Genomic DNA, 13,062 nt, shown 5'->3' on the forward strand with positions numbered 1-13,062 from the left:
CAATAGATCAATTAATTAATCAACATTTAACTAAGTACCTACTATGTGCCAAGCACTGGGAATGTAAATAGAAAAAAAGGAACTTTTGTTATCCATCAAAAAACAAGTATTTAAGAACCTTCTGTGTGCCAGGCTTAATAAGCTTCTAATCTAAATGAGGAGATAAAATGTACACATGTGAATGTATATGGAGTAAACACAAGGTAGTTAAATACATTTGTGGAGGGGAGAAATTGGTGGGGACCCACTTAATCAAGGGGTTTCTACCTCCCTCTACATCCCTCCATCCCATTTGATAAAGAAGGTAAGGAAATAGAGACAAACAAGTATTACTGTGATGGTGTTACCCCTTTAAGATATGAAGTTCTTCCTTGAAGGAGTTAGGACAGTCAGAATTTTTTTGAGTGGGGGAATGCCACAGTGAGATTTACACCTCAGCAAAATCAGTTTTGGGAGATATGAGTCAGGAAATCCAATTAGAAAGTCATTGCAATGGCTAGGCAGTAAATCATAAAGGATCTGGACTAAGAAGATGGTTTTGTGAATAGAGAGAAAAGAGTTGGTTGTGAGAGCTCTTGTGGAGGCACAAATGACAAGATTTGGTGACTAACTAAATATGAAATGAGGTTTTCAAACTGGGAGACTAGAAGTCTGGTGGAGCCTTCAGTGGCAATAAGACAGTTTGTTAGAGGACAGTTTTGGGGGAAAATATAATTATTCTCTTTTGGATGTGTTGAGTTTGAAATGCATATCTAAGAGAGATCCAGCTTGAAAAACCAATAAACAATTGATGATGAGGCATTGGAGCACAAGAGAAAATAGGACTATAGTTACTGATTAATAAACTGTCTTCAGATTATAATTAAGCCCATGATAGTTGATGAAGACACCAAGAAAGAGAAGAAAGAAGGACAGAGTCCTGGGGGGACACCCAGAGGTAGGGATAGTGATATAATGTTGCAGTAAAGAAGACTGAACAGACAGCTAAGGAGAGCATCAGCAGAGATTAGCATCATGGAACTCCAGAGAAGAGAGGGTGGTCTACAGCATCTAATCCAGCAGAGAAGTCAAGAAGGAGGAAGACTTAAAAAGCCCATCAATTCTGACAATGAAGAGACCATTGGGATTTTTCCAATCAAGATGGCTATTTGAAAGGGAGGCAGGCCACCCAGTTCCCACATATTGACTTTAGCAAAATACTTAATTTCACCCTAGGCCAAATAATAATAAAGGCATACAAAAGAAATGACAGCAAATGAATTTTTCCATCCCAGACTACACTAGGAGTTAGCCAGAAACCTGAAGACAAACAGGAAAGAAAGCTCCCAGTAAATCTGGTGCCAGTGCTTGCAAACAAGCCTAGCCTCTCATTGTGCCCAGAGAGTGCAGAAAGAGGGGGGAAATGAGAGTAGAACTTGCTCTTGCTCATAAGTGGGATGCATGAAAAAAGAATACTAATATGGAGGAGGGGAGACAGCATCATTTGGGCTTCAATCATCTGAAATGTGCAAAGGAAGGTTTTTCTCTTTTGAATAGCCAGTCCACCAGGGCTTTCTTTCTCTCTCTTGGTCTCAGGCTCCCTCTTGGCTAGAGTGGGGTGAGGCAGTGTCTTGACCCCAGGGGCTATTCCCAAACTGGTTCTATTCTCAAACCGATACCTCTGCAGTCTCTTCAAAACTCTCATCTATGGTGTTCTAGCTCATCTGATACCTCTGAACACTATCTCTTCAAGGCATAGTCACACAGTTCTATTTTATATTCTATATTCTACAGTTCTCATTCTTATGTAGACATGTAAGGGGACTTTTATTATTAGCTACGGTGACCTATATACATATTATAGCCATATATGAGTATATACACACATATACATGCATATATATATATATATATACATACACCTGTATTTATGTTGTACATGTGTATAATTATGCAACCATGTAATGGGGGAAACTAGCTCTTAAGAGCCTGAATCAAAGAAGTAAGGGAACTTAAGTTTGATTCTACTACTTTCTACCTGTGCGATTTAAGGCACTTAATTTCTTTGGACCTCAGTTTCTTTATTTGAAATTTTTAGAGATTAGACTAGATGACCTCTAAAATTCATTTCAGCTCTAAGTGTTAGGAATACTTTGTTTTCTTGTTCCATTATTAAGTAGTCACAAAATCGAGGAAGAAATAGATTGCAGCTTTAATAAAATTCTAAATTTCCTATAGTCTTTCCTACAGCATCCCTTTAACTCTTGTATTATTGGCCACACTACTCCATAAGTAATGGAGACTATACCTGATTTTTGGAACTTTATCTAATTTTGACACTTCTTGTTGCTGATCAACTTCTAATGCATCAACTTTGCTTATAATATAATATTTATAATGTGAATACTATAATGTGATATAGTGGAAAGAGCTGAGAATTTTGATAGGTTCACATCTCGGCTATCCTTTTGTTCTACATATATATATATATATATATATATACTCAAGAGCAAGTCAATTCCTCTGTCTTGGCCTCAGTTTCCCATGTGATAAGATAAAATAAAAGAATTAGATGACAAATGGTTCCTGGTACCTCTAAATTCAATTATCAAATTGCTACAGATATTTGCAAACTCTTTATGATCATGAAGTTCAGGATCTTAGCAAGTCTTACCTGCTACCTACATCCATCATGAGAGCTGTGAATGTGCTTAAAATAACATGACAACAAAATTTATGAGTTGAGAGGACTTTAGAATCCATCACAGCTCACTAATACCTAAACCATTCTCTTTACATATGCTGTATGAATGGTCACCCAGTCTTTGCCGACAGACCTCCAGCAGATCTCCCTATCACCTAAGGTAGCCCAATCTACTTTTGGATCGCTCTGATTGTTAGGAAGTTTTAGTTTATATCAAACTGAAATTGCATCTTTACATTTCTACTCCTGGTTCTGCCCTCTGGAGCCCAACGGAACACAACCGATTTATTTCCAAAGGACGACTCTTTAAGTGAGTCTCCTTCCAAGACTTCTCTGTTCCAGGCAAAGTACCCGCAGTTCTTTCATCATATCTTCATATGGCACAGTCTCAAGGTCCTTCCAGCCTGGTCATCATTTTCTCCACACTAATAAACTGGAAGATCTCCAGCTTATCAATGTACTTTCTAAGATGTAGCATTAAGAATGGAACAAAATATTCCTGATGTAGTATTTCTGAATACTGGGCTTCTCTTAATACAGCCAATAGAATCTCCAGATCTTTTATAAGCAGATTGTTAGAGAGCTCTGCTTTCTCTGTCTTGTACTTACGAAGCTGGTTTTTAAAATTCATGTTCAAGACTTAAAATTTTATACTCAATTAATCATATCTCGTTATAGAGTCCAATGAATGTTCTTGCTTGCTGAGACCTCTTAGCATTCTGACTTTGATCCTGACAACTTCTTAGCTATGCCTCCTAGCCTTACACAATCTGTAAAATCTCATAAGCTTGCCATTTAAGTCTTTATTTGTTATTATAGGGGCAACTCCTGGGGAGAAGAATCCAGCCATGTGCACTAACTGCAAACTAATTGCTCCAAATAAGGCAAGAAAGCCAAGCAAATTGCCTCAAGGGAGAGATAGGAGACAACAAGTCAAATTATCACCACCAACTTGACCACCATATCCCTTCAAACCCTTTTGGAAACAGTCCAGGACCCTGAGCCCAGGAGCCTTGGGAGTAGCATTGCTTTCTGCCAGTGCCTTCATCCATCATCTTGGAAGCAGCCTCTGTGGGAGATGAGCCTGACCTCTGCCTTTGCAGATACCCCAGCTACTAACAACCCAAAAAAGAGAGTTTTTGCCACCCAAAGTCTTTGGCACTGTCAAATGGTTCCATGCCATATGATGATATAATTTCATCAGTGAAAATTACGTTAAAGAAGGGGCATCAAAATCTGCTTTGCTGTTACATCCCAAGTATCATGGGATTTTTCTATCTAATTGGAAGCTAAAGTTTTCCATGTATTGTCTCCTCAATTAGAATGTGAACTCTTTGGAAGTAGAGATTGTCTTACTTTTCTATTTGTATCCCCAGCAATTAGTACAATAGGATAGACTACAAACAAGCCTCTCAATTCTTCTGATCCCTAGCCTCCTATTCAGTAAAATGGGATTAATAATAAACAGTGTATTTCAAGTATTCCACAAACTCTGAAGCACAACCTATATATTCATTATATTTACTATTTTCTGTTCTACCTTTCCCTTCTCCATCACTTCAAGTCTTGGGTCTAATTAACCTATATGGTATGCTCTTAATGAAGCCATGCTGTGAAGGTTGAACTCTTTGGTAAAGTATAGTGACATTTTAAGTATTTATTATCGATTAAAAAAATTTTTTTTGAAAGCACTTTGAAGTCCCAGCTAAAGTCTCATTTTCTACAAGAAGCCTTTCCTGGTTGTCCTTACTTCTAATGCATTCTCTCAATTATTTTCAACTATAGTTTATTTTTACATAGTTGATTACATTTTATTTCTTCCATTATACTGTGAGGTTCTTGAGAGAAGGGATTATATTTTATCTTTTTTGTATTCTCACTGCTTAGCATTGTGCCTGGTAAATGTTTATTGATTTACTGTTGATAAAGCTAGAGAACCATAAAAAATGAATATTCTTAGCATACAAAGAAGAACATAAAAAGCAGATTGCATATGGAACTATGAACTTTATTCTAATTTTTAATAAAATGTATATTGTTGAACATGATAGTAAAATTTCATTGTCCTGTGTGTCCATGCCACCTTCTGAATTTCTTTCTGCTCTCTAGTGCATATTATTTAGATGTTTCATTGCCACTTCTTTCTTTTTTTTTTTTTCGTTTGGGTCCAAGTTAAATTTTTGACACATGCTGACCTGGGAAAGTGACAACCTTAGACAACTTTTTATGACTATAAGTTGCAGAGAAGTATTGGTAGAGGGAACTTCCTCTTCCAGCTCTTTGCACTAAAGAAATCAATGGTTGTGCCCAGAAAAAAGAAGGGATTACTATTATTACCCACCAACTTCTCATCCATTTTCCAATCTCCCTCATCCCTTAGAAGTCCTCTCTTAAAATAAGTATCATGGGTGGCAGCTGGGTGGTTCAGTGGATTGAGAGCCAGGCCTAGAGACAGGAGGTCCTAGGTTTAAATCTGACCTCAGACACTTCCTAGCTGTGTGACCCTGGGCAAGTCAATTAACCCCCATTGCCTAGCCTTTACCATTCTCCTGCCTTGGAACCAATACATAGTACTGATTCTAAGATGGAAGGTAAAGGTTTTAGAGAAAAAAATTTTATATATATATATATATGCATACATTGGTATGTCTGAAACCCATACATTGGCATGTCTGAAAATGTCTTGATTCTGTTCTTCTGGTCAATCACTTCTCTGCCAAGAAGTGGGAAGTGCTTCATTATTGGTCATCTGGAATAGAATTAGTTATTGCATTGATGACAACTTTTAACTCAAGCTTTTAAAAAATAATCACTATAGTAATTGTTCTCTTTGTTCTGCTTTATTCTGCATCTGTTCACACAAATCTTCCCAGGTTTCTCTGATTCCATCTGTTAGCTACTATATTTTCAAACATCTTTCATACCGTCACCCTAGCACATATGCATCTTTTAAAATATTGTTCTCCAGACTAGTTAGCCAAAGGCAGGTCCAATGTGACCTCAGTTCTCGGGGCTATGGAAGGATGCAATGTTTCCACAGTGTGAATTCATGGAATCAGATTCAGAGCAGTGAGGGATTTCAAAGGTGATCTGGTTAACTGGAAGGTAGACTTTTAGAAATGATAGCACTGAAAGGGTCCCCAGGACATCTGCTCCAGTCCTTTGCCTTCAGACATGTTTCAAATGTGCCAACTCACTGAGCCCCACTCTTCTGGTGGGATGTTAGCCAATCCACATACTGCCATAAGATCGTGGGATTAAAAGCTTCAGGTGACCTCAGAAATCATTTAGTTCAAACTCTCATTTTCCGGGTGATGAAAATAAGATATGAAGAGATGGCATGACTAGCCTGAAGTCACACAGGTAATAAACAATGAAAGACTGATTTAAAGGCAGGGTCTTTGATAGCAGACCCAATACTCTTTCCTAACACCTTGTACCCCCTTCGCAGGAAGGTCTATCTCACCAATTTCTAGTTTATCTTATAAAGATCATGTAGTTGTTTGTTTTTACTTTAGGGTATTAAGAAAAAAATCATAAGTTGCTCAAGCTGTTTCGGGTTACACAGGACTCTATAAGCAGAAAAAGTCAACTAATTCAATAAATGAAAGCTTTCCAGAAGTCAGGCTTCAAGAAGATATTCAGAATGTCACAGGAAAAGGTAAATGATTTAGATCTGGGTCTCAGGGAGGAGTTATTATTGATAATGTCACGAGTCTGTACTCATTGATCTGACTCTAGTAATGTATTTTAATCCTTCTAAAAAATGTTTTCTGGGCTTAAAAATATAGAAAGCAGTATTATCTAAACTGCTGACTCATTCCCTCTATATTCTGATTTGTTATCTGAACCAGGAACCCAGTTTATAAGTAAAAATAAATTATTCTGCAGGAACAGAATGTATGATCCTCAAACAAGTCCCTTGAAATTGGCAAACTCTTGCATTCTTTTAGTAGGAAAATTTCCTTTCAAGAAAAAAAAAAAGTAATGAAAATCCAAATCAATGCTATGACTAAAGAAGGGTATATTGAATTGTAATTTCCTCGAATAATGGGGTTTATTCTAAAATGTAGTCTGTGTTTAAGGACAGATTCATGTTTTAAAAACTGTTCAGAGATTTACCCAAAATATAGAATCATGGCATTTGGATTTAGAGATCATTTAGTCCAACCATATCCTTTTATAGTTGAAACTGAAGCCCAGATGAGAGTTTAAGTGACTTGTCTGAGGTCACACAGTCAGAAAGCAGCATAGTCAGGATTTGAATCTATGTCCTCTGACCTGCATTCCTCAAATTTGTTATTCTATTTCTTGTCTTGATGCTTTTTCATAGTCTGTGTGCCATGCCTGGAATGCATTCCTTTTTGACTGTTCTGAATCTTTAGCTTCTTTCAAGGCTTTACTTCTCTGTGAAGCCATCCCTGATCTACCCTGGGGTTAGTGATCACTTTCTTTCTAAATTAATATTTCTTTGCTCCTGTGTACAAACCATATGCCATTCTCCCCCCCTCTCCCCAGTGCCCCCTCCCCCAATAAGGTATGATCTTTGGGGCAGACACTTTTTTTTATTTTAACTTTATATTCCCAGTTTCTAGCATATTGCCTTGCACATAATACTTGGGTAATAATGACTGTTGAATTTATTAATTCAAATTATTCGTACCTGTAATTTATTCCTAACCTAGTGCTCTTTAATTATCTCCTTTAGAAACTTGGACTAGGGACTAGCTTTCTGACAGTAAGTTTCTGTTGGCACTTTTCCATATTGGAATCAGTTTGTAAAATGCCCTCCTGAGGATTAAAATTATAGTGTTCAACAATCTCCTTGCTAATTAACTCTAGGTATGCTGCCTTGCCCTCTTCTCTCACCTTCTCCCATTTAACTCCTTTCTAATCGACTTCATATCCCTAAATTTCTTGAAGGGAAAACTGAGTTGTCAGTTGGCCTTCCCATTTAGGAGTAGGAGAGTAGCGATCAGTAACCTGTACCCCAGTGCCTCAAGTCCTACAGTCACTATCTTTACAGGCTCTCGAGTAAGAAATAAGATGTCTCAATCTTATTAGTGCTCAATCAGATGTAAAAGTTCCTTTCCGGTAACTATGTAGAAACAAACACTGGGAGAAATCTGGCCATCCAGCTGGACCTGTTTGTTCAGTGGTTAGCCCAGTCGTAGGAGAGAGGATAAATAATAGGGAAAGATAAGAAATGAATCAAGGGTTGTGAGAATGGTGGACTGCTCACTTGTTCCACCAAATTTCTAATGACAAGGGCTTGGGAGTATAAGTTTTATGAAGGAAAAGTAAGAACAATTAAAATTTATGTGCCTCTCTGAGATTCTTAACCTGGAATCTGTGAACTTAAAAAAAATTGATGTTTTTCAATATAAGTGGTTTCCTTTATAATCCTGTGTATTTTATTTTATGCATTTAAAAACATTATTCTGAGATGGGGTCCATGGCTTTATCTACCTTACCAAAGGGGTTCAGAGCACACAAAAAAGGTTAGAATCACTGTATTAGATGTATTAATTCCAGTGCCTTCTCTCTGTTAATTATTCCCTAATTATCCTGTAAATGAGGTTATTGCAATTTAAGGGTAACTTGCTAGTTGTGTCTCAAACCCATTAGTGAATTATGGGGGTGTTTACTGAAAACATGTGAAGACTTTCCCATGTAAATTAGGTAGATAAGAACAATTTATTCCAAAGTTTCTTGAAGGTGGCTGAAGCAGGCACGGTGGAACTCTTAGACTAGAACTTCATCAGACATCAGACATGCCAAGGTCATTCTCTGAACCCCAAGCCACTGACAGTGGTCCTGACTTTTGTCTTCTTTTTAAAACTTTCCTTATGTTTTAGAATCAATACTGTATATTGGTTCCAAGGCAGAGAGTGGTAAGGGCTAGGCAGTGGGGGTTAAGTGAGTTGCCCAGGGTCACACAGCTAGGAAGTGTCTAAGGCCAGATGTGAACCCAGGATCTCCTGTCTCTAGGCCTGGTTCTCAATCCACTGAACCACTTTTGTCTTGCCATTGGACTTTGATCAATAACTCTGGGAGATAGTAAGGCTTATGACCTTGCACAATTCTGCCTCACAAATCTATTTCAGAGAAGTCAAGACATTATCCTATGATGCCACTGGTCTTCTTCCAAAGAGACAAACAACATACTAGACAGTGCTCAGCCCTGAGGGTTACAGAGAAGGGCAAAAATCATCCTTGACCTCATGAATTTTACATAGTAATTGGTAAAACAGCTATGTAGAAAACAACATATCTACATTTATATCTATATAGCTTTATATAGTATATAAATATTGGCAAGGACTATTTTTGCCCTCAGGCAATCCAGTGATTAGCACCAAACCATTTCTTCTTGCTTTCAGATAGAATGCGGTTATATATATGGTTATATATATATATATATCACACACACCATATATACACACACATACATATGCATATACATTGTGAATATATACATATACATCCATATATGTATATCTTTATCTAGGTATCTAGACAGATCTCTATATTCATATATAAAATAATAGATAATAAAAATATATATTTATAAAAATAAATTAAGTAAATTGGAGGTTATTTCTGAGGCAAGTCACTAGCATTAAGGCGGTCCAGAAAGGTTCCTTGCAGAATGCAAGATTTTAGCTGCGACTTAAAAGAAGCAAGGGAAGCCAGGAGGTCAAGGTTAGGAGAACATTCTAGTGAAAATTTATGGCGCCAGGAGTAGGGATGCTATTTGTTCGGAAGGACAAGGAGGTCGCTGGCCTGGATCTTAAGAGCAGGGGCAAGGAGTGAGGCTAGGAAGGTGCCTTTTGCATTTGATGCTGGAGGTAATAGCTCCCAGGATTTACGGGGGGGGGGAGGGGGGGGTTAGTCCAGGACTATCGCGCTCTGTCCTACTTCCTATTTTCTCTCTGGGTCAGAGGCCCCTCTAGAGTCAAGCCTGCTCAATCTACCCGCTGTTGGGGATTGGGGGGAGGAGGGGTTAGAGAGATTGGATTTTCTCTTTTAATTTTACAGTTCGTTCAGCCTCGTCCATTTCCCCGTTGCCTTTCCTAAGTTTCCTTTCAGTTGCAGTGAAGCGCTGATAACTTGGCTTTTCATTCTGGAAATTTCTGCAGTCCACCTGAGTGGGCATCCCAACACACACCCAGGTACGCACGCCCCGCCCCACCCCAGGGCCTCCACCAGCCAAGGAGGAGGGCTCAGGGCGGCCCGCGAGAGAGGACCAATCAGCACAAGTTTGTCCCAGTGCAGTTTCCGTCCGCTCCTCAGGAGGCGCTGCCCTCGGCTGCCGGGGCGAGCTGGCGGGCAGTGGCAGTTGGGTCAGTGGGGGCTCGGGGCTGGCGGGCTCGCGGCCATGGACTGGGGCTCGCAGTCGGCAGCCGTGAGGCGGCTCCGTGTCAGTGGGGAACGCCGGGGGAACTCGGTTGCCCCGGGGCAGAAGGAGCCGGAGGCCTCGGAGCAGGGGCCGCTCCTCGGGACGAGCGCCCACGACTGGACGCGAAGGCGGAGCAGCGGTGACGGCCGGGTCGCGGAGTCCGGGGTGTCGGAGGCGCGCGCCGCGCTCGCGCTCCTGTTCTACCTGCTCGGGCTCCGGCTGCTCGTGCAGCTTTCCCTGCGGCAGCTCGTGCTGCCTGCCGTCTCGGGGCCCCGCCCGGAGTTCAGCGCGCTCCGAGCCCGGTAGGTGCGGCTTCGGACCCCTTTCCTCCCCTCACGTGCACACAACGTAATGCGCTGCCCTGCATAGAACAGGCATTTATTAAACACTTGCTGTTTGCATTAGCCTGCTCTACTTGCAGTGGAACTAGGAGCGGGATCTGGAAGCGAAGGAGACCTGGGTTCGGATCCTGGTTGTGCTTCCTGTTTCGGTGACCTTGGGCAAGTCATTTAACCGCCTTGGGCTCAGGCTGCCTCCGCAAATTGAATGGGGTTGGACTAGATGGGCTCTAAGTCCCTTTTTGGCTCAGTTCTTCAAGGTCTCCCTTTTCCAAGGCAAGACACACCAAAGAACATTTACTAAGTACTTACTACCCGCCTACCCGGCACTGTGCTGAGAGCTGGTGATGGAAAGAAAGCTCACGGTCTAAAATGGTGTCTTTTGCATCCTCTACTCTCCTGCAAGACTGATTGCTCCAAATGAAAAATCGGCACGTGGGGGTGGGATGGATACTTAGTTGTGTCCTTGTTGTCGCCCAGATGGGATTGTGAACCCCTTGCTGAGCACAGGCCATGGCACATAGCAGTCGCTTAATAAATGCTTGGTTGACTTGAGCCTTTGACCACCGGACTTGTAGGACTGATTGTTTTTACTACCTGTGTAACTCTGGGCGTATCCTTGCACCGCGGAGCTTCACTTTCTTCCCCTGTACTAAATGATTATCTAATTGGAGATAGAGGTCATTTCTATTTCTCAGACTTTCATTCACCTTTATCTTTTTTGGAGTTGCTTTTACTTACATGCAAGTGAAAGTTACAACCTTGTCAGACTGTAGATTTGTTTTGTAGTCTTTTTTTACAAAATCAATTTTTGGGCTAATTTTGAGATGGAAAATCATAAGTGAAAAATATTTCGCTAGACATAATACTTAAAGTTGACTTTGGATACCAAACAGAGAAAGCTTGTTTTTTAAATACTTTCTCTATCAGAATTTTTTGCAAAGGGGTTATAATTTAGCCAGTTATCTTTTTGAATGGGTTTAGTTTTGGCCCAAATACAACTTTATCTGTAGGGTGGTTATTTGTGTGCATGAAGGAGGAGGTCATTCTGACTTATAACTGTGAACCAGTCACCCTCTGTGTAAAGAAGTTATATTGTGCCACACTATCTGGCTCTTAATAGGCATGACTTTTGGACACACTTTTTTTATTACTTTTGGTGGCTTGATTTGTTAGTACTGTAAATAAGTACTTGTGTTGGATTTTGTGAAAAGAATTTTTTTAGATTCCAAATCCTTGTATCAAAGTGATGAAATGAAAAAGTTAATAGGAATTTTTACATTATTTCAAAATATATTTGAAGTAGTCATGACCCCTTAGTAGTGCTATTTAAGCGTTATTTAAGCTATGTAGGTAAATGTAGCTTATTTTATAGTATTGTGGTGGTTTTAGCTTAGCAAATCTTTTATCATTTTGCTCTTTTTTGGTTTCTTGTAGGAATTACCTTGAACATATAACTTCCATTGGTCCCAGAACTACAGGAAGCCTAGAAAATGAAGTTCTCACAGTTAACTACCTCTTGGAACAGATTAAATTGATCAGAGCTGAAAGCAACAGCATTCACAAGATTTCAGTAGATGTGCAACATCCAACAGGCTCCTTCAGCATTGACTTCTTAGGAGGATTTACTAGCTACTATGATAACATAACCAATGTGGTAGTAAAGCTGGAACCTAGAAATGGAGCACAGCATGCAGTACTATCCAATTGTCATTTTGACTCAGTTGCAAATTCTCCAGGTATGCTTATATTTTATAATTTTAAAGTAGCTAGAGAATGACTTGTCTAAACAGGGATTCTGAACTTGGAGTCTATGGGTAGATTTTAGGGTTCTGTGAATTTGTATGACAAAGTAATGCATATTTATTTTCACTGACATTTATATGACATTGAGCATTCCCTTCAATTCTGAGAAGAATAATGTATGTTTCACTAGGCTGCTAAAGGGGCGGATGGGATCCATAACATACCAAAAAAGGGAAAAACCTTTGCTCTAAACCGAGTTTGTGTGGTAACAACTTACCATTTTATGGATAGTCTTATTTTCTTTCTTGCTGGGTTGGGGCTGGTAGGGGGGAGAGGGGAAACAGGAATTAGGGAGGTGATGGTAAGGCAGTCTCCCTATCCCTCCCTGGCTAGAAGTGCATCAGCCACTTTTGGGGTTAATCCCAGTGCTAACTGATACAGAAATGGTTTTGTTTTTTTTTAACCTTTTAAGTTCCCTCTATCAATACTAAGGATTAGTTCCAAGGCAGAAGAGCAATGAGGGCTAGGCAGTTGGGGTTAAGTGACTTGCCCAGGGTCACATAGCTAGGAGATATCTGAGGCCAAATTTGAACCCAGGACCTTCTGGCTCTAGGCTTATTCACTGAGCTACCTAGTTGCCCCATAATACAGAAGTTTTAACCTGCATTTTTTATACCTCCACTCTGCCCATTCTTAGGCAGCCTTGTAACCACCTAGTCCCAGAGACTTACTATGTTAGTCCCATTCTCAGTGTATTTACCCATTCTGCTTTAGCCTTATTGTAGTTCAGAATTTCTAATATTTAGTGATATGCCAGGCAGTAGCAAAGATTATAGACTTATACTGCTACTCTCTAGCGCAGATTTTCTTATTTTGATAACATTAGCAATCTG

General features: G+C 39.8%; 1 protein-coding gene across 1 annotated transcript in view; it reads left to right on the forward strand.

Moving 5' to 3' along the window:
- Positions 1 to 10,064: 10,064 nt before the first annotated feature.
- Positions 10,065 to 13,062, forward strand: part of ERMP1 (endoplasmic reticulum metallopeptidase 1) — a 53,730-nt gene continuing 50,732 nt past the window's right edge. The window contains exons 1-2 of the mRNA XM_044657036.1: positions 10,065 to 10,387; positions 11,861 to 12,162. Of these exons, the coding sequence (XP_044512971.1) occupies positions 10,065 to 10,387; positions 11,861 to 12,162 (625 nt within the window). The remainder of the gene's footprint in view (positions 10,388 to 11,860; positions 12,163 to 13,062) is intronic.

Source organism: Gracilinanus agilis, chromosome 1, assembly GCF_016433145.1.
Source record: "Gracilinanus agilis isolate LMUSP501 chromosome 1, AgileGrace, whole genome shotgun sequence".
NCBI lineage: Eukaryota > Metazoa > Chordata > Mammalia > Didelphimorphia > Didelphidae > Gracilinanus > Gracilinanus agilis.